Raw genomic sequence first — 21,720 nt, forward strand, 5'->3', positions numbered from 1 at the left:
TGTGTGTGTGTGTGTGTGTGTGTGTGTGTGTGTGTGTGTGTGTGTGTGTGTGTGTGTAATAAAGCTGTGATAGTTTGAGTTTTTGTGTTTGCTGCTCTCTGAGTGTTCTCACACTCAATGATGGGGGGGTCTGGGGGGTCTCGGGGCCTCCCTGGCAGTCTGCGCGTGCCGCAGGTCTGCAGGAGGAGAGTAAACAGTTCCCACGCTGGTCTGCTGCCGGTCTGAAGTGACACACTGCCACACTTTCCCACGCACGCGAGAGCCTCCTTGAAGCGCGAGGGGGAGGGGGAGCGCGCGTCAGCTCTCTGGGCACGAGGCGGGCGGGCCGCGGGATGAGGATCATGTGTAGTCCACGCGCCGAAACTAGGTTAGAGCGAACCGCGCAGCAGAGAGGAGCAGAGCGCAGAGCAGGCCTGGAGTTTCCCGCAAACAGAACGCACATAGCGGAGGCGTGCTGTCACACACTTGCGGGTTACGGATCCATATGAGGAGTCGTTGTTGTGACGGTTTCCAGCGGCTCCGGTGTGGAGCGAGTAAGTGCGCGTTGCTGTCACAGTTCCTTGGCTTCATTTCCACGCGGACATTTATGACCCCAACAGTCGGTTAGACCCACGGCAGACATGAGAGGTGAGGTTTCTGTTCTTACTGTGGAAAACGTGACTTTTGGGTGTATTTGCGTGTTTGTTCGTGCGCCGGCGGCCGCAGAAAGTTTCCGACTACGCGCAGCTGATCGGACGTGAAGTTACCAGCTGTCACTTCAAAGACTGCCAGGCTCGTTTGCACACTTTTGACACAAAGAGTGAAGAATATAATTTTAAAAAGAGGGTTGTGTTAAACATAGATTATGGCCGTGAGCGCGGATCCGAGCAGGGATTCGTGATTAGAGGAAATCTAATCGGCGAGCGGCTCCGGTTATGTAAGAGGCAGGGAGGAGGAGGAGAGCGGAGTGATTCGTGGCTGCACAAAAACCTGCAGCCAGGATTGTTTACGTTATTTCCAGCATCAGCTCTCAGTGATTATTAACCTTCCTACTGTTTATACTTACAGACACGCTTTAGAAGTAGTTTTACTGTTGACATGTTAGAGCTGCCTGCTGTGTGATACAGTTTACTACTAATAATAATAATAATAAGGATAATAATATGGAGGTTGTTTGAGTTTCTCTTTTGTCCCGGTGTTTCCTATAATTCATAAATCAGAGAGTTTTGTGTTTTCAGACTCGGTTTTTCTGTGAAAGAGAGAGAGGAGGTGCTCCAATTGACCTAGTTCTGTCATTGAGGATTACGGCGCGTGCGTGAGTGCGCGTGCGTGTACACCGATACTGTTGTCAGACTAATAAAACACAGTCGATCATTTCCTTCAGGGATGTTTTCATCGGATGGGAGCTGAGCTGTCTTTAAAGATTCAGTTTTCTTCAAAGTTGCAGATAAAATAATGGGACACAAACGCGTCTCCTCCTCTCATGTGCGTGTTGTGTTTGGAGTTGACTTTGCCCGTTTCAAATGGCTTTTGCGATGCTGGACCATCATGCACACCGCTGTGACAGGCAGGATATGGACACAGCAGGGTTACAAGACACAGCCACTCACAACACAAATGTAAGCTAGATCTTAAAGTGCACTTGAATTTGGCCTTTTCCAGAGTCATGAGTGTAACTGAGTTTGAGGCGGGTGGGTGCAGAGAGTTTCATACTCGGTGCCGCTGCATTTGAGCTCAGTTACCCGCCCCCCAATCAAAGGCACGGTGGCAGTAAAGAGGGACGCCGTCTCTGCTGTCCAAGGACACTGCTGTGCTGAGCTCAGCATCAAAGCCACTATCTGTGGGCTGTGCAGCCTTGGGGAAGTTCACAGCAAGTTACTGTATGTGTCAAGGTGCCCTTTGTGTCTGACAACTGCATGCTAAGATTCCAGTCCTCTTATCTAAAGCTTTAACTCTTCGTGTAACCTGCAGGCTGCTGTGTGAGCACAGTGTGACAGCTCTGTGTGTGTTATGACTGCACTTCATTCTGCAGTCACTGTGTTAAAAATATCATTTTGTTCTCTTTAACATTTGTTTAGAGTAAAAAGTCTCATAATCCATTATCATTTGATAGGTGTGCTAATACACGATAAGCATTTCTGTGAAAGCAGATAACAGACATGCGAACAGACGTAAAGAGATTTTAATTCAAGGTGACTGTGATTGTTTCTGCACAGTCCTGAATTTGTTCCTGCTGTTTGCAGCAGCGCGCACGATTACATGCTGGGAAGCGAATTCCTCAGTCCGTCTTTGCTTGTGTTGCACAGGCCCACTTGGGTTTGAGCTTGGAGTAGCGCGCACACACACACACACACACACACACACAGCCAGCTGAATGCACTTTATCTTTTCTGATCAATGGTGCGGGATTACAGAGACCCGCTTTCTCGGCAGACGCAGCACTGTGCTCAGCATATAATTATTTAATACAAGGCAAACAAAAGTAGAATGAAGGCGTGCAAATATTTATATTAAGGCAATCACTTTAAATGTTTAATTGTTAGCAGTGTAATACAGCCAGTGTAAAAACGTGAAGAGAAACACCCTTTTAATCTGGCGAGGCTGACGTGTGCAGACAGGCTTGTGTACGGCACATTGTGTATATGCACTGACGTGGCTGGCTTCCAGTGATAGGCTGGTTATACTTCAAGCCAGATGTGTCTCATTACATTTGTCTGAAAATCTGAGATAATTAGAAGAAAAAATGTACTGTGGGAGTGTGACATCCTCTGTGTGCAATAAAATGTTTCATTTCACCGCAGATCAATCTATTACGCTTCCAGCACATTTTTAAAATGTTCGGGGTTAGTGTCAGGCCACGCTGTGCTCCATAGGTAGGTCAGTGGGAGGAGAAGAAGAGAAAAGGCAATCATTACTCCTCATCTACCGGAGCTGTACAGAAAACAGGTGGCCACTGGGGCCCTCAATGGGAAACCTGTAGAAAGTGGGTAATTGAATAACCTGGCTGCTGCAATCTCTTCAATGGCAACCAGTCCTCATGCTATGTTGCACAAAACCATATGCCGTGCTATACCACGCATGCCCCGGATACCCGTTCGATTATGGGTTAAGTGTACAATATGTCAGGTAAATGTAAAGTCTAGGGCAAATAGGACCTTGGACGGTATTTGATTAGCTGGGATAAGAGGGCAAAGTCTGCCTCGCTCACTGTTTACAGCGCTGACAAAGAAAGAAGTGTTGAGTAACTGGCACAAAAGGGACTTTTACATGAAAACCTCTTTGAATTGGAAGGTTTCAAAGGCCGTAAACCTGATGGAAGAATAATTCTTTTTGAATTGGAGGTTCCAAAAGGTAGCACAGCCACAGGTAGCACAGCCTTTGAGGTAAAAGTTTACATATTTGAGCTCGATCAAGCTTCACTTATACAGCTGGTGTCAGTTAGTACTGAAGCCACTGATCACTGAGCTAATATTAGGTTCTAATGTGACTGTGTCTAAAAACACAGATTTCTGGGCTTAAACATACAATCTGGCATTGAAACAAAGAGGAGTTTCTTTGTTTGGTCCTGGAACAAAAATGAATGCTCAGAAATAAACAGGGCGAGAATAAAGACGCTCTTGTTCAGACCCGTCCTGCACAGCAACATGTTTACGAATCACAGCAGCGTGTGTTAGCCTTTAGGGCTCGGCATGATTAATCTACAGGCTGGTATTTACACAAAATCAAGTGTACTTATGTGCAGCATTTTAGTTTATGCAACATTTATTGGTTTATTTGGCAAAGAGCCCCTGAGAGCAGGGGAAATCTCTGCACAGCCACTCTGCACCAGGGTAAAAATAGATTTATGGCCAAGCTCAAAGTCAGATGCGATTTCACTCAAACACCTGACATGCTGTAACAAGTTAAGACCTACTATTTGCTGCGTCTGCCTGCATTTTACTGTACGACATGCTGCTGGAAATAAGTTGGATATTTGTGTCTTCAGTCTAGTCTCCTTCTATAATCAAATGTTACACCCTTGTCTTTCTAAACCAGAAGCAGGAATCCACCCCGCCTGTACTTAAAGACCGAGTCAGATCTGATTCCACCTTAAAACCTGCCAGAAGCAGGATTGTGTTCCTTGCAGGCTGCCAGCGCAGGCGCCTCCCCTCCACTGAATGGGAAACTGTGTCAGTGGAGCAGCTCCTGTTTGCTGAGCTTGGCTGTGCCGCTCAGCTGACTGGCAGGTGAGGCTGCGACTCACAGGCCTGACTTCTCCCTCGAAAGCCAATAGGAGCGCAGGAGGGTGTGGGACTTTCGTCACACTGTTGCCGGGACAACCACCTTTGAATGAGTTAGTTCGTGGAATGCAGCCAGATGCAGTTATATAACAGACTGAAGGGCGGGGTAAGGCTCTGAGGGGGGAGCGATAAAGGGAGCAGTGGAGAATGGGACTTTTTTTTTTCCATTGCCTTTTATTTATTTATATCCCACACTTACGTTTCAGTGTCTAGCTCGTTCTAGATAAACCAGATCCTTAAAGATATGTCACCTGTGCTGCACACAAAACTTCTCTATAAGGCAAAAATAAGGGGAAATTAATGAGGCAATAAGTCAAGATTTGCAGGATGTCAGTCACCGATCCGCCTAATTTAGCCTCAGTGTGTGACGCAGGTCTCTCCCCACGCAGAGTGACTCATGAAATTTATTGGTTGTGAGTGGTTTAAATCAGCCCCTTCAGAAAACAGCAATTTTCTCAAAAGCTCTGAAGACCAGTTAAATCCTTTTGTGTGATTTACCGGTTACCTAATGCCCCTTGTGACCCAGCAAAAGTGGTTTAGTGGATTGTTTGGTGCGGCTGAGAGCCCTAGAAAAATGGGATTTTGCACACAGCATACACGGCGACAGTCAGCGTGGCAGTAATAGCTGCTGTTTACCCGCTAACATTGTGTTCAACCTGGAGGAAAAGCTACAGAGCAAGAAAGAGCTGTGAAACTTTATAACCCAGGGCCTCAGCTAATGCAATTGACCTGCTATTCTGGGCTCGAAGGAGGCCCGGCTACTTAGATAAACAACATAATGAAAAGAACAGCCTGTTCCTCGGTAAGAAGGCTCAGGCTTTCAGTGAACTCCACGGGTGTACTGTGTACGTTTCTTTTGTGTTCCTTCTCCTCCTAACATAATCACAAATGTGTCTCATCTTCATCCGCTGCATTTCAAATATCGTGCCGCAAAGATGATGCAATGCCAGTTTCTGTGAGGAAAAGTGCGCCAAAAAGTCTCCTATGCACGGCCGCCACTCGATCTCAAAAAGCTGAGCGTTATGTCAGCCTGGAGTAAAGGCCTGAAAATACCTGCATTCAGCATGACTGCCCTAAAAAGCAGACTCTGTTCTGGGTTTTCTGCAGAGGATTGAATCCGCTTTCATTTTCACTGAAACTTACTGATATTTTTATTATAAATGTGACCAATTTGATTTTGCCAGTAAAATCATAAAGAAAAAAAATGTTTCTGACAGTTAAAAGCAGATATAAATAATTGATCAACTCTTGTTTTAATAAAAGGTCCAAAAGATATTGAGAAACGCCGCAAACAGAGCAACAGGTTTGCTGAAAACAGGTTAATGTTTCAGGCGTCGCCCCCGCTGAGAGATTTTAACGATGAACGAGTGATGGATTACGTCCTTTTTATGTTTTGTCTTTTATGTGTACTCTGTATAAATTGTATCATCTTTCTGTTATTGTCACATTTGTTCTGGTGAATCTGTACCTGTGAATGTGGATTTCATAGTTTCTCGTTTTTCTGCACTCTTCTCTCTCTGCAGCTCAAATAGAAGTGATTCCCTGTAAAATCTGTGGGGACAAATCATCAGGGATTCACTATGGTGTCATCACCTGTGAAGGCTGCAAGGTGAGCAGCATTCATGGTTTAAAAACAGGAAGAGCTGATCTTTAGAAAGTGTCGATGCGTTTTGTCAGATGCGCTCATCACGTCTGCTTTTGTTTGCAGGGTTTCTTTCGGCGCAGCCAGCAGAACAATGCCATGTACTCGTGCTCGCGACAGAGGAACTGCCTAATCGACCGGACCAACCGTAACCGCTGTCAACACTGCAGGCTGCAGAAGTGTCTCGCTCTCGGCATGAGCCGCGATGGTGAGTTCGCTTACAAGATCTGTATTTAATCAACTCCAGTTTTCGCCCATCACAGTGGTGAGACGCTAACGCTTGTTTTACCGAGACCTTTAAATGTTTTGTTTTTCCCCGCCGCAGCTGTAAAGTTCGGTCGAATGTCCAAAAAGCAGCGTGACAGCCTGTACGCAGAGGTCCAGAAGCACCAGCAGTCCCAGGAGTGCGGAGGGATTGGTTCCCGCGAGGAGAAGAGCGACACGGCTGACCATGGCCGTACCTACAGGAGAGGCTCCAGCGCCACGCTCAGCGATCTGGACGACATCACGACACTGCCGGAGGGGCTGCTTTTTGACCTGCCGCTGACCCCGGAGGATGGCGGAGGAGACTACTGTAACCTGGATATGATGGGAGGAAGTGCAGGCAGCGGCTCCTCCTCGCAGAGCTCCCCAGAGCAGACCAGCTTGGACTTTGGTGACGGAAACCACAGCATCAAGCATGAGTACCAGCTGCTGCATGACTCTGGACTCTTCTCACACGCCATCTTCAACCCGCTGCCTGACGGCTGCTCCCTGCTCGAGATAGGTCAGCATCAAACCCTCTAATAAGACGTTCATGAATATTAGAAACCTCTCGAATGCTCTTGCAAATCTAAAAACAGAAACTAAAGTAAGACTTTCTTTTGGTTCAGAGCGCGTTGCCCAGAATGTGGTCAAGTCCCACATCGAGACGAACCAGTACACCTCGGAGGAGCTCAAGAGAATGGCGTGGACCTTGTACAGCCCAGAAGAGACCCGCTCATACCAGACCAAGGTAAACTTTAGACAGATTATTGCTGACAAATTTGCTGCTGACCTAAACGAGTGCAGAGTCATTTTTGAGGTTTTTTTTGTTGCTGCTGCGAGTCCAACTGTAAACTTGCAGAAGTTGGTGAAACTGTAAAACAGAGTAACACAACACAGCTGGTATCGTGCGCACCACTTCAGCCGCCGTTGTGCGTTTACATTGTTTTCCCTGGAAATCAGTCACACGGCCTCCGTGCAAATTGTGAAAGTCAGCGAGCGACTGTTTGTTGAGAAACAGTGAGACTTTATGACTTTATAATTAGCTAATCTGACACAGTGGGACAAAAATGATTCCAGCTTGTTAATCCTACTCTGTAAACTCACACTGTCCTTTACAAGGTTATCAAAGGAATGCTTTCAGTTTTTACAAAGCGCAGAAATCAGAGGTACGACTTGTTGGAATGTTCCTTTCTTCGTTGTCGCTTTAATCTGAACATTCGTACAGGAAGGCCACAGATGGACACTGCAGATTCACACGAGATGCGTGAAATACTTTAAACCACACTGTAGGACGGAAACCCCCCCCCCCAAAAACTGTAACCATGCCAAACAACTTGTTTAATGTCTCATGTGTTGCTTTAATCCCATGGCCTTCCTGTGTTTGTCTTTCTCTTGCAGTCAGCTGAGGCGATTTGGCAACAGTGCGCCGTTCACATCACCAATGCAATCCAGTATGTGGTGGAGTTTGCTAAGCGCATCTCTGGCTTCATGGACCTCTGTCAGAATGATCAGATTATCCTCCTCAAAGCAGGTCAGTACATGACACACACAAACACAAACACTTTATTTTAGCTGTCTCAGATTAGAACATCGCAGCTCAAAGTGGTTTCATTGCATTTTAAATCAATATAATTTATGTGTAGTTTTGTGTAGATCTAAATCTTCGCCTTTGTGTATTGTTGTAGTAGAGCATCTTTACCGGAAATGTTGTTGTTGTTGTTATTAATGTGTCAGTCACATGTGGGATTATTTGAAAAATGAAATAAACCGAACATGTGACTGTGGTAACTGGTTTTATCGTGTTTGATCTCTGCTCAGCATGAATGTGTTTATCCTGAATGGCTTTTTGTTTGTGTCAACAGGCTGCATGGACGTCCTGCTCATCCGCATGTGTCGGGCCTACAACCCCATCAATAATACAATGCTCTTTGATGGAAAATTCTCCACTCCTCAGCTTTTCAAAGCTCTTGGTGAGTCCACACGTTTACGGTCTCTTCCTGGCTTGCTAGTTTTCTCTCCAAACAACTTTTATGAAGGGAAGAGCGGAAGATTTTAGGTCATTTTTAAATTGTTTACCGTTCTCATCACAGCCACTAGATTTTTGTTCTGATGCCATTTTTTTCCCTCTCTGTCCCCGAAGGCTGTGACGACCTTGTGAATGCGGTGTTTGACTTGGCTAAAAGCCTGAGCCGTATACAGATGTCTGACGAGGAGATTGCTCTTTTCAGTGCTGCTGTGCTGCTCTCGCCAGGTGAGATGACAGGAAATCACCCACTCACACATGCTAAACTGGTGTAACTGATATTCGGTGCGTCCGAGTACCACCTTGATGCTCTGGTTTTGTTTTTCTAATGCACGTAGAAGGGTCAGTACAGGTTTTCTGCCTGGGATCTGTAAACTTATAAACCTTTTTGTTGGGGATTGATTGCTTGATTGATTGAAGCTTCCCTGTTTTGTTTTTTTTACCTTAAAAATGAATGAACCTGTCCGGATGTCATACAAACGTAGCATAAGAACTGTGTCTGCATGCTGGGTTTGAACAGGTTTCAATGCAGTTCAAATTTACCTCACAGTACTAGCGCTCACAAGATATTTATAAACCCCATAATTTGCTAAATGTTCTGGCACAAGCTGAAAACTACTGTTGGCCTTTTACCAAAGCATACTATTGATGAATGAATGATTCATCTTCACCCCTACCTTGCAGCCCGCCTACATCATCATTGTATCATAGTATAAAAGTGAAACTGAAACCATGGCGACTGTGGTTAAATTGTGGATGTTTAACAGTCAATAAAAGCTCACGTTTTGGAAAAAGGTGTGCAGTCCTGTAAAACACAGACAGTTTTATATATATATATGCTGTTTTTTTATAGCAAAGCAATATAAAACTACTTGTAAAAAGCTTCATGTTTTGTTTATATGTAGTTACACATTTAAAACTTACTGGGTTCAGATCCAAACAATGACCCGATGTGACTGCCTTCTCTTTCAGACCGACCCTGGCTGACGGATGTTCAGAAGATCCAGAAGTTGCAGGAGAAGGTTTACGTGGCTCTGCAGCGCTGCTTACAGCGACAGGGAGCATCAGAGGAGAAACTGGCTAAGGTACAAACCCTGCTGCAGCTCCTGTATCACCATTATTTTGGCTAAAACACCCTAATATTTTAACATTTACTGGAAATTGTGTCCACTTTAAATCCTTAATCTTTTCTACATTTCTCTTCTAGATGGTGTCTAAGCTTCCCACGATGAGGTCCATTTGCAACCTTCACATTGACAAACTGGAGTTTTTCCGTCTGGTTCACCCAGAGACGGCGTATACGTTCCCTCCTCTGTATAGGGAGGTTTTTGGCAGTGAACTCACCTTCCCAGACTCCACAGAGGGCTAGGGCTATTTAGCTAAGTGCTGTGAGTCATATAGTGACACTGAGGTGCAGGGAGAGGAAGATTCAAATGTGGCAACCAGCTGAAGGAACACCAGCCAGCAGCTCAATGACAATCCTGCATGCTACGCTTTAGCGCACACTCCTCTCACCTCTGGCTCTCACTGCTCTGCGAGCCAGTCCTTTAAACCTAACACGACAGGAAGTGCTGCTGGGTAATCCATGCACTTTACCTCCTTTTAGGGAGTTAAAGGAACTATTCAAAAGTAGCCTACGCTCTTTGTATTCTCAAAATTATTTTTCTATAAGACCTTAAACCTCTCGTTAGGTTGAGTTCTTTTCTAATAAATTGGACTCTCGCCGCTCTCACAGTTCCTGTAAGCTATTGTTGAATGTACCCCCCGTTCCCTGAACCATTCAGCACAGCCCTGCGCTTGATATAGAATGTACATACCTAAAATCCTCACCTACTTTGTGGAGATTTGCAGTAACGATGCCTGTTTCCATCGTCAGTCTAGTAACTGTTAATTGTTTCTTTAAGTATTTTTGGTAGCACCCATATTTTTTCAGTTTTCTAACATATGAACAAACTGTTTAAAGGGACCATGATCAAACTCTCGAGCAGACAGAGTTTTTAAACTGTGTGGGTCATGGGCGAACATTTAGCGTTTCTGTTGCCAAGCACTTGGAAAGTCTTGCACACGGAGCACAAAACTTAGCGTTTACGCTGAAAATGTCGTAGGTATTTTTATGAGCACACCCTCAGACACTAAGTGATCTCTCTATTTTTTTTTTAATCTAATCAGTGACCTCAGTCCTATTACCTTTTCCCTTTGCGAATGCCACTTAGAGAGAGACGCACACAGAGCTATTGTGGGTCTTTCGGAGAGAGACAGGCTGTTGCTGAGATGTAAAAATGTAAACTAGCACTTACGAGTCCTCCTTAGAATCAAAAAATGACCTCTGGGCACGAGATGTTACGGGTTCGCGCTCATGCTAAACCAGTGAGAAACACTAAATAAACCCTCCCGCTGCCCAGAGTCCAGTCCCCGAGAGGTTATCGTGCCCCCCGGAGGATCCCCTCCTTACCGTCGCCACCCACAGGTTCAAAAGACTCGGGATTAAAGAAAGCTCTTGAATGTGACAGTTAGTGTATCACCACCAGTATGGTTGGAGGAGGAGATAGGTGGATGGTGGTGTTAGAAGATTTCCTTTCTGCTCAGGTCCTCGCCGCTGTGGGGTCGGGCAGGTGTTCTGATCAGAGAATTCACCCTTCTGTTTCTTGTTCTCCACTCCTTTACTACCTCACCCTTTTCAAACACTACATGGCACAGCAAAGGGTTGACAGAGCCATCAGCTACCCCCCTGAGTTATTATTTCTGCTTCGTATTAGAAATCAGCAATTAGTGCTAAAATCTGAACACCAGTGCTAACTGTTTCAAAATGTACTGTGTTTTTGCTTAAAACTGGACAGGAAATGAGTGCAAATGACCTGCTGGATGTGCTTGCCCTGAGGACATCCTCTCCGATTGTCAGAGCAACTCATGCCCTTAGGTCCAGGAAGCCCGGGATAGATACAGATCTATCTTGAATCCTGGAGACGCACTCTGCAGACAGAGGGCGCGTCTTCATAGCCGGGGAATGTATTGGACTTGTGTAGAAACAAAGGAGCATCCATTCTGCCAATTTCCTAAAAAGGCTGTGAAGAAATTGTAATTCTAAGTTCTATTTCGAGCATTTTTTAAGACAATCACGCGACAGATGTTGGATGTCTGCTTTTGTGTAAAAATGTAAGCCAGGTTTGCTCTGCACTGCTGGGACAGTGCTCTTCACCATACACTATATTTTGTCAGCTAGTATGAAGGGGGTGTTACTGTTGTCTTGGTACTTAAGACAGAGGCATTGTGGGATTGTGCAATGTTGTCTTTCCCATCGTTCTCAGTACATTGAGCTGTTTTTTTTGCCGTGTACTATAGCTAATATTTTCATAAGCACTTTGACTAAGTTGACCTTGCGGCACAGCAAGTAACGCTATTTATAATGTAATGTACCAAATACACAGCCACCTTCTTTTCAGATCGGCTGAAAATGGCCGAACGGCATTTAGAGATTGTAACAAAGTGCAATACTTTGTGCGTCGAGCCTGAAAACGCTAGACGCGCTAACTTCATAAGATTGAGTATATTTTGTGAGGTTGCAGGCCTAAAGTCTGTCCGGGGGGCAGTAGTTACGCTCTGCACTCGCATTTCTGTTTAGAGTCACTCAGGGAGATAGCTGGGCTCTCTGTCCTACAGTGTCTGCAGTCAGTCTAGCTAGCAAGACACCTTGCACCAACATAGAAGACCTTTAAACCTTGATCACTGTGTACAGTACATGTTCTTGTGAATGTTTGATTACAGAAGTATCAAAGATTTTACCCCTGTCTAATATCATTATTGCAAAATGTTTTTTTTGAGTTGTAGATTAAATAGGATATATATAAATATATATATCTACATATAAATATAAAAGATGGATTATAATCTCGGATTCTTGTGTTGGTTTTGTTGTGATCTTTCATTTCTAAATTTTTATCCTTTTATGTGCTTGTTTCTCATCGGTTTAGTGTCCTTTTGTCTTGGAGAGATGTAATTCTATTTTTTTTAAAGAGCGTTTTTAAACATGTCGCCCTAAACTTTCTCTTTGTCATGATCCTTCTGTTTATATTTTCACTCTATTTTAAGATTATAACTATGAAATCAATATAGATTTTAATATGGAATAATTTATGACATGTCATGAATATAAAGCCCTTTAGGGTTTAACACAGTGAAGTGTTATTGCACAATGGTGATACTATATGTGGATTTAAGAATGTAATAAAAGTGTTTTTGCAATTAAAAAGAAAGTTTGTTGTGATTTTGTGTTTTGGTGACAAGCTGCTGGTAAGAAAATTGCTTCTTTGTTAGGTTTTTGGTTGGGTTGGTTGTTGGGTGGCTTAACAAACTAAACATTCTTCTGAAAATGCTCAGGTCCAAGGACTGGGCTCAAAGTAGCTGATGTGGAAAGAGAAGCTTTGAAAGCCGTGCAGGGGGCTGGAGAACTACAGCTGAAGACCAGTTTAAAAACTTTTTAAAAAGAAAGTCAACCTCCTTAGAAGCAAAATAGAAAGCAAAGTGCAATAATGTTTAAGAGGCATCTCCTCAGCTGTGTTTCATGAGCTGGAAGATGTTAACACTGTTCTGTATTTTGTAGAGTAGGTGATGGGAAAATGTGCACCACAAACAAAGAACTGATATAATACAGAGCTTTACATAATGACCCAGGGTTTAATGTAGGCTGTAGGTCAAAGGGCACGACCAACGCAACAAACGTGCAGCAGAGAAATCATTAACAATTCCAACTTTCCAGTTATCCATGTTTAGATTTTGGCACGTCTTAATTCCTGTAACTCTCTGTCAGTCAACCCAGTCCCGCCTGCAACTTGTCCGAAATGTAGCTATAAGGCTCCTGACGGTTACCAGAGAGAGTATTACTCGGATACTTGCATCTTTACATTGGCTGCCAGTTAAGTACAGAGTCGATTTCAAGGTTCTGTTATTTGTTTTTAAAGCTCTCCAACGCTTGGCTCCGGGTTACATTTCAGATCTCTTAGCCCGCATTAACCACTCGAACTCTGCGGCCTTCCGGTCAGATGATTTTACTGGTCCCACGCTCCCAAATAAAATCTAAAGGTGACAGTTTCTTCGTCGCCGCTCCCCCGAGACTCTGGAACAGACTTGCCTCCTATTTGGAAATCTTTAAATCAAACCTCCTTATTTTCACAGGCTTCAGATCACTTTGAAATCGGCTGCTGGTCTATTCTGTCTTTGATGGATGATGGATGCATGTATATATGTATTCATGTCCATGTGTGGTCCTGTGTGTGTGTATATGTATGTGCACATGTATAGATGTTGTAAAAAGCATTTTTTTTTAATCTCATTTATTTTAATTCTTTCTTTTATTTTGACTACATTGTCCCTCTGTTCAGCAATTTGGACAAGTAAAGCTGACTTGACTTGAATAGAATGCATCCCAATACAAGCATGGAAATGTAGAGCAAATCAGAAGTACTTGTGTTTGAATAGTAAACAAGTGCACTGTCTAAATTTAATATAATAATAAATATTAATAATAAATAATAAATGTTTTTGAGATTTGGTAGTAGCTTTGTAAACTTACTGCTTGTTTTTTTTTAAACAGACACATTATTTTTCCTCATTTGGTTTTATAAATATTTTATATCCCACTGAATGTAAAATTCTTCAGAGCATGTTTAGTACATTTTGAAACTCCTGGTTTATTTCCTAATCTCAGGTTCTACCTCGAAGAAATTGTAGTTTTTAGACATAAATATATAGAATTTACTTAAAATTGTGTGTATGTGATCAAATTACACCCGACCAGAGCACTAGCAGCCTGCGTTTTCCTGTTCCATCCAGCAGGGGGCAGTGTTCGCCAACAAAACATCCGCACTCTCGGAAACTGATTATTTCTTTGAAAAAGAGCCGTGTGGCTTTGGCGTTCTGTGTAAGGCGGGCTGGCAGTATTGAGTCACAACGTTTGTGGGTTTTCTCAGCTCGGAGAGTGCTGATCCCGCTGTCTGTGGCTCCGTGGGCCCCGTTATCTGCCGTGACAGCGCGAAGAGTCTCTCGACGTGGACGTGGTCAGTTGGCGTGTCCCGACTTGGAGTGACGGCTGTGCGGTCCTATGATTTTCCCGACACGCTCTTCGCATTGGCCCATTTTCTGAAAAACTATATCGCCAACTTCACGTATACCGCAACCTTTTTCACCTCGGTTGGAAGCTGAAGACAAGACGGGCTTCAAGATGTCTGTAGCGGGCTTGAAGAAGCAGTTTTACAAAGCCAGCCAGGTTTGCAAAACTTTTCTTGCCGTTAGCGGCTAGCCTCGTTAGCATGTGCTAACGGTTTGCGGTGAGCTAATGTTTGTAAGAGTTTGTTGTGTTAGTTTGTGGTGACAGCAGCAGACTGTCCGTGTCAGCGTGAACTGTTTCTGTGGGTTTAACACTTAGCTTGTGTCTGTCTACTTTTATTAAACCATCCTAACTAACTAACTTTGGCCGATGTGAGGTTAACTGTAAGACCGCTTGCATGGTCCGCAGGTATCACAGACTCTCAGGGAGTCTGTCTTCTGTAGCTTCTGACTCGGTATCCTGTGGTAAACATTAGCTGTGCCGCAGGGACTCTCCGGGTGAGTCAGAGCTCTCACTTAAAACAAAAGTGTTGGAACTCAGTCCGAGTTTGCAGAATGCACTGAAACCACTTCATCTCCATCTGTGTAACCTGCAGAATGTCTGCTTTCAGCACAGCTGTCTCTTTTCCAGCGGTGATTTTTAGGCTGGGCTCGGATCGGTATTTAGGGCAGCTGAGAGGAGTAAAAAACACACCACTACATACCACTGTGATAAAAATGCCCCTACTCGCACTAGAAATGTAAAAGTCATGATTCTGGCGTCTGAGCCTCGGTGTGAATGTTTTTAATTTAGGCCAGCTCTCAGTGATGGGAGGGGACGGTTTGAGAGGGTTTTTTGGAGGCGCTTTTCTTCCTACCCTGCTGATCTAAGCAGGAAAGACATTTGGGTTCTGCCCCAGCTTCCTGTCAGGAACAGACTCAGATCCCTGTTGGTTTGCGTTTAACGGGGAAAATAAGATGATTTAGAAGCTTCGTGTCGAGGTTAGCAGCTCTTACTCTACTGAAAATCATCAGGAGAAGAGATTAAGTGGATTGGTGCGTTAGCAAGTGACCCCAGAAATGAGGTGGAAAGAGTGCGCTTTCCCTTTATTTGACTGCATTGCAGCTGCTCCTGTTGCCAAAACTCCATGAGAGTCAATAACAGTCACATAGCTCAGATTTTCTACACTGGAGGCATGCAGGAAGTTGGCTGTGGAAATGATATCTGTGCCTCGCTCCTCTCATCTGCTTGTTTTTCTCTTTTAACGTCTCTCTTTCACTTGTACTTGTTTTACGAGATAAAATCTTCAAGCCTGGGATGTTCTCGTACAAATTCTGGGTGGGACGAGTTTTTAGTACTGAATGAATACACTTAGATACTTAGAAAGCAAAGTACTTTCATGTGAGAGTAACTGAATACATCAGCCTTCACGTGATTTAATGGTTGACAAGAGGCAAATATCAGACACCCTTTGCATCGTTTATTTTGTTAGTTTAATAAAACAAAACTTGGCTGATTCTAGTGTGCAGTTAGGAGGAATTATGAGTGAGTAGTCATAGGAGAAAGTCTTGATATGCAGTGCTTATTATTATCTGTCATCTTAAAAATGTTTCTATAAAAACATTTTGTTGGACCACAGCGCAGGCTTAGAAACATCAGCCAACGTTATTCTTTTTAGCTCATGATACTGGGTATTAAGACGCTGCATTCAGAAAAGGATTAGATTACTGGTGAAAGGAGATTACATTTTGATGCAGACTTCATCTGGGATTAAAACCATTTATAGGAGCGATATTTCATCTGCCGTATAATCCCAGAGCTGCTTTTTATCACTCAGAGTCAATTTTTGGTAAAGTGTGCCGGTGAAAGGATGCTGGCATTGGTGTTTAAATAAATAGACAGCGTGCTTTATTTTTGCCTGTGTGTGCATGATGTTCTTACTGCTGAAAGGCACAGAAAAGACTCCCTTCTACAGCTAGTCCATCTAAGAATTATTATCATTAGATAAACCATTGTTTTAATAGCAAATGTCTGTGACGTGAAGTAACAGAAACAAACATTCGCATCCTTTGTATTTGCTGGAGAAAACTTGAAAATATGGGATAGCTGGTGGCTACTCGGGACAAGTCATAGTATATGACAAGGCCTCCCTTATACCTTCACTTTGATAGCAGGCTCATCTCTTAGCCATCATTTCATTCTGTGCCAAAATAAATTTCAAGTATAGTCGTACTTTAATGCTTACAAATAAAAAGAAACCGGAGTGTTCTTGGATGATTGGGTGGGATTTTTCCCACATTTGACTTGTTTTGTACAAAATTACATAAATGTGATTTGGATAAACGTGACTCGTGATGATGATATTATGAAATCATATTTTTGATAAGAGTTGAGCATTAAATTAGGAATCACTGAGTAAGACTACTTTTAGCAGCTTCTGATTTTTGTACAAGTTTGACACCAGTGTGATAAAGTACTCTGATTCATCATCGGCTTAATTTGCTGCTTTAGTCGGCAGTACAGTCTTTGGAACAATAGATCGGGGGGTTTGAATCCTGACCAGGGCCAAAGGAGGAGAGAAGCCACTGACATCAAGCGTATTATCATGCATGAAGGGTTTCACCCTGAGACTGTACGCTAAGCAAAAGGCAGGAGGCCGAGGACAGAGTGTCAGAATGATTATCCAGGACAAGACAAAGATCCATGAGTACGTGAAACTTCAGGAAGATAGCCTCAAACGAACATGTGCTCAGCAGCCACATAAAGCTGGTTCAGACGGCCTGATGGCTTCAGGGCAGCTGCTGCAGAGTCTGGCTGCTACTGTCTCACATAAGCGACTTCTAAGTCAGAAGACGTTTGTTGGATGATTGAAGGCGGTCACTGCTTAAATAGGCCTCAGTAAGATCGGTAACCTGGCCATGCAGAGCTTCATATACAGCTGATACATAAGAAAGCGGCTCCCTCTTTCACAGCAAGTAGATCTGTTTGTATTTGATTTGGCAGTTTTACGCCGGATGCCCTTCGTGATGCTGGCCTCGAGAGATTTGTCTCCGTCTGAACTTGAACCTGGATTCTTTCTGCTTGCAGTTAGCCAATATGCAGCTGATTGTGATAAAGGTTTAAAATCTGAAATTCACTGGAAGCTAATTTAAGGAAGGAAGAGTGCCGTGCATCTGCCAGCTAGCTTCTGTTAGAGGACGTAAAGGCTCCTGATCAAGCCTGTTACCATGAGTATTATATCCGTGTTACCCACCAGCAGAGCCAGCAGGCTGTTGTATGCATTAGGTGTGAAATTATTAACCAGGTATAACCTGGAGGGAGCTGGAGTGTAAATTTTAAATATAGAACAATGTAAAAATAATTAAAAGCACAAACCTTAGAAGCTTTTTACTTAGAGTAAAAATGATGTAAGACATCATCCGACTTCTGACTTTTAACTCCATAACAGTTCGTTGTGTCTGAGTTTCAACTACCTGAGAATCATAACTTTTTTCCACCAACTGTCTCTTTATCTGCAAACCAGACTTTTGGGATTTGCCATCTTGATGTAATCTTAAGCCAAACAAGAGCTTGAACCTTGTGATAATGTGCAGGTATATAACTAACACCGAGTCATTGTGAAGAACATGATACGTTGCACAGGCTGATCCCTCTGTGTAGCACTGTGAGCTGTTTATACCAAAACCTAGCTGTGATAGGGTTTTTCTGTGGATGCTGTTTAGCTTCTTCTCTTTATGTTTGTGTGCATGTAAATAATGATGTTACACTCACAGTAAAGACGACGCTTGGATCAGGAGAAGAGCTGAGGTGTTGTTTAGTGGCCAATCAATGTTGCCAACAGAGCTGCAAAGGAATAAGATTTGGCGACGTAATAAAAATAGCCGAGTTCCCCATTATGAATTTAATTCTTTACTAAAGTAGGGCCGTGCAGTGCTGTGTAGGTCCTGAGTTGAGGCTGTATCTATACTTGTGACCTCAGAGTCCCCGGTCATGTGATCTCTGCATACAGAAGTAAAGCCTGAGGATACCAGACTGCTGTTAGAGCTACAGCTGAGATGCGGACGTGTTGCAGTGGTTATTCTGTGTGTGTTGAAACCTGATAACCTCAGTGAAACAGATGAAAGGCAAAGTTTGTCATGGACACGAGGAAGTTTCTGTGATTCCAGTTATCACATAAAGATCACAAACAGCAGTTTTGAGTCATGTAGGAAATGACTTCAAACAGCTGCTGATGGTTTCATGACCAGCTTAGGGAAGAGCAGGTTGCTGTGTGCAGTGTTTTTCATCTATCCCCGCTAAAACCAGCCAGAGTGTTTCCAGCTGAGGCAGACTGTCTCCCGCTGGGTGCTACATGTGGGAGGGTCACTGTGGACAGTGTCCCGACCAGAGTTCATGTGCCAAAGAGGCTTAAGGTCAGGAACACTGTATGTCTCTGAGTAGATCACCGTGGGAAAAGGTTGACTGATCAGCCTTTAATGGAGTGAGGGCTGTTTTAATAATATACTTGGATACATAGCATAGACTGGATCCACTGTGTGCATATGGGTCTTTACGTTATCATCTACTGTACCTTATCAAAAAGGTTTAAAAGATATTTCTGAAATGTCAGCAGACTGCACGGACGCCGGCTATGAAGGCCTCATGACTCATTAACTCATTAACTCATTACCTTAATTATGCTGCTGACCTTTTGTACTTAAGCCACTCCCTAAAAGGGTGCTCTGAGTTGGGGGGTGGCTGAAAATGAGATCCAGGTCATACATGTGTAGCTAAAATCACGTATTCTTTGCTTGTGACGTTTCCTGTGTTTCATTAACTGTGCAGACGGTATAAATGTCTCCCTCTGTTATTACTGCATGGTGAAATATTTAACAATTAACAGAGAGCTTGTTGCAGCTTTCCTCAGAACTTCAGCAAACAAGAGCAAAGCAGATTCTTCACATCCAGGTTTTATTGCTCTCACCGTTTTATTGCTGTTGACTGGAATCATAGCAGAACCACAAACAGAGCACAAATTAGTCATTGTGGCTGGCTTTCGTCTTTGCACAACAGGGCTTCCGGGTGATATTAGGCCTCGTTTTGCTCCCTGTTCTGCTTTGAAAAGCTTCAATATGGTATCATGTAGCCTGTGGGTTATTATCTTGAAGTCGCTCCAGCGCAGACTCATTAAAGAGACAGAATTAGCACTTTCGTTGAATTCAGCCTCCTCAGAAATGTAGATTATTAGAAAACAGAATGTACAGCAGTACTTGCACAGTAACGTTGTTCCTTCATTTCTTAGCATGATCAGAGGCCACAGACAAAAATCCAAGTGAGCTCTCTAAGATAGTTGCATGCTGTCAACATCAACAAGATCTACTTTGAAATAGCATAACATTGCATTTTTCATGCATTTGTGAGATTTCTGTGGTATTACTGCAAGCTTCTCTGTTGTTCTGAGTCACCCGAGGTTAAGGTTAGGACCGGGCATATAGCACGCCATGCTAGCGGGCACCGACCCGTCTTCTTGGGTGTATGATCACAGAGCAAGCAGTGATAAATTAAAGATGTGCTTCAGCTTGTTTATCTTCTCAAATGAAAACCTTATGAGCAACATTAATGAATTTGCGCTCTTGTTTTCTCAATCCTCTCCCTCCCTTCCTCCCTCTAGATGGTGAGTGAGAAAGTTGGAGGTGCAGAAGGAACCAAACTAGATGATGACTTCAGAGACTTGGAACGGGTAAGAGAGCCATCCTTGTGTAGTCTAACAGAGAAACATGCTGAAGCTGAAGGCCTGTGTGGTTTCACCGAGTACACAGGCAGCATTATTGTGTTATTTTTGTTTGACTTGAATTTACATCCCATGGAAAGCGTTATGTGATCCTATCATACAGGGTCAACAGTTTATCTGCTATATGTTGCACACATCTCAGAAAAAAGAAAAAGTAAAAGTAAATCCTTATAAACCGTTCCTGATTGAGAACCGGCGCTGAAAAATACCATTTGGACCCACATTAGGCACAAATGGCAAAGAAATGTCACTGGTGGAAGCTTCCCAGGTTTTCTAATGTCCTTGGGTTTCGAGCTGTTGTGCAGACAAAACAAGTGAAAGACGTCTCTTTGGGAATGTTTTTTAACCTTTATCTGAAATGTTTCAGGGCAAAACTTTCATCATGAATAAATCCAGTGGAAAGTGCATAGAGCAGCATGTGTAGATGCATCTCAGTACAATATAATATACCGATCAAACTTTTTCCAGTTCTGAGATACCTTTACTTGCAGTATCTGACAAACCCATCTCATACCAGTGCTAAATTAATAAAGTGTAACTGTGGAAGAGCCTGGGAGTCATTCTTTTATGCATGACCTTTAAACACAGTTTTCCTGTGAGTGTTTTAAACTAGCGTGACATGAACACACAGTGAAGGTTGTTGCTGTAGGTGGAGTGAATTTCTTTCTTTCTCTTTTTTGCATATTTATCCCACTGACATATTTCAGATCATCAAACAAATTTTAATATTAGACAAAATAACTCGAGTAAATACAAAATGCAGTTTTTAGATGATTATTTCCCTTTCTCATACAGGTCGCCTGGACTTATTCAGTAATTTTGGCTGTAAAATTACAAAATAATTAAATTTTTTCTGAAACTGTTTGAATTTTGTCTGGAGCACAAACTGTAACTGAGTTACATTATTTAAGGTTATCTAAAGAGGGCTTATAAAATGTGCCTGTTGCAGGGCTAGTAATGTTTTTAAATGGTTAAGGGGAAAAAAACATCCAGAACACGTGGGAATAAAAATCCTAAATTAACTTTGTTAACCACATTTCTCAATTCTAAATTTAATTTCACTGCCACACCCAGGCCTGATCACTGTCGGACCTGTTGAATCACTTAAATAGAAGCTGTCTGACAAAGTGAAGTCAGGCTAAAGGATCTAAAGAAACAGCCGAGAAACAAAGTCACTGACATCCATCAGTCTGAAAAAGTTTAGAGACATTTCTGAGGCTCTGGGACTCCAGTGAACCAGAGAGATCCATTATTCACACATGGAGAAACTGGGAAAGGTGCTGAACCTTCACAGGAGTGACCGGCCAACCAAAATTCACCCAGGAGGTCACAGAAGAACTAGAACAACTCGGGCAGCAGGACCATGACAAGTCCACCTCTGATTGGCTCAGAAAGGCTAAATAAATGTTTTGGAGTGTCCGAGTCAAAGTCTGGACTTAAATCAGACTGTACTGCTTCAGCGTGACCTTAAACAGGCGTTCATGCTGGAAAACCCTCCAATGTGTCTGAATTAAAGCATTTCTGCAAAGAAGAGTGGGCTAAAGTTCCTCCACAGTGACGTGAAAGACTCACTGAAGGCATCACAAATGCCTGGTGGTGGAACAGCCAGTTATCAGGTTTAGGGGCTGTTACTTTTGCACACAGGACAGGTAGGTTTACATAACCTTTTTCTCTTAATAAATGAAATTATCCTTTAAAAAC

The 21,720-nt window shown here is 43.2% G+C and overlaps 2 protein-coding genes across 3 annotated transcripts in view; both read left to right on the forward strand.

Moving 5' to 3' along the window:
- Window positions 1-313: 313 nt before the first annotated feature.
- On the forward strand, window positions 314-12,416 carry rorca (RAR-related orphan receptor C a). Its single transcript, XM_005932483.2, has 10 exons — window positions 314-627; window positions 5,783-5,868; window positions 5,968-6,109; window positions 6,227-6,667; window positions 6,774-6,895; window positions 7,546-7,678; window positions 8,010-8,117; window positions 8,288-8,398; window positions 9,143-9,255; window positions 9,378-12,416. Exons 1-10 carry the CDS (start codon window positions 621-623, stop codon window positions 9,537-9,539), a joined length of 1,425 nt encoding a protein of 474 aa, XP_005932545.1. The 5' UTR covers window positions 314-620; the 3' UTR covers window positions 9,540-12,416.
- A 1,634-nt stretch (window positions 12,417-14,050) lies between these two features.
- The window catches only part of sh3gl1b (SH3-domain GRB2-like 1b), a 15,949-nt gene continuing 8,279 nt past the window's right edge, over window positions 14,051-21,720 (forward strand). The window contains exons 1-2 of one of the 2 annotated variants that reach the window (XM_042217230.1): window positions 14,051-14,429; window positions 19,900-19,968. In XM_042217230.1, coding sequence (XP_042073164.1) covers window positions 14,385-14,429; window positions 19,900-19,968 — 114 coding nt within the window. In that variant the 5' untranslated portion in view covers window positions 14,051-14,384. The remainder of the gene's footprint in view (window positions 14,430-19,899; window positions 19,969-21,720) is intronic. The other variant, XM_005932484.3, reaches the window with a different exon arrangement.

The sequence above is a fragment of the Haplochromis burtoni genome, unplaced genomic scaffold, assembly GCF_018398535.1.
Source record: "Haplochromis burtoni strain Fernald_Lab_line unplaced genomic scaffold, NCSU_Asbu1 Contig_13, whole genome shotgun sequence".
In the NCBI taxonomy this organism is placed as follows: domain Eukaryota; kingdom Metazoa; phylum Chordata; class Actinopteri; order Cichliformes; family Cichlidae; genus Haplochromis; species Haplochromis burtoni.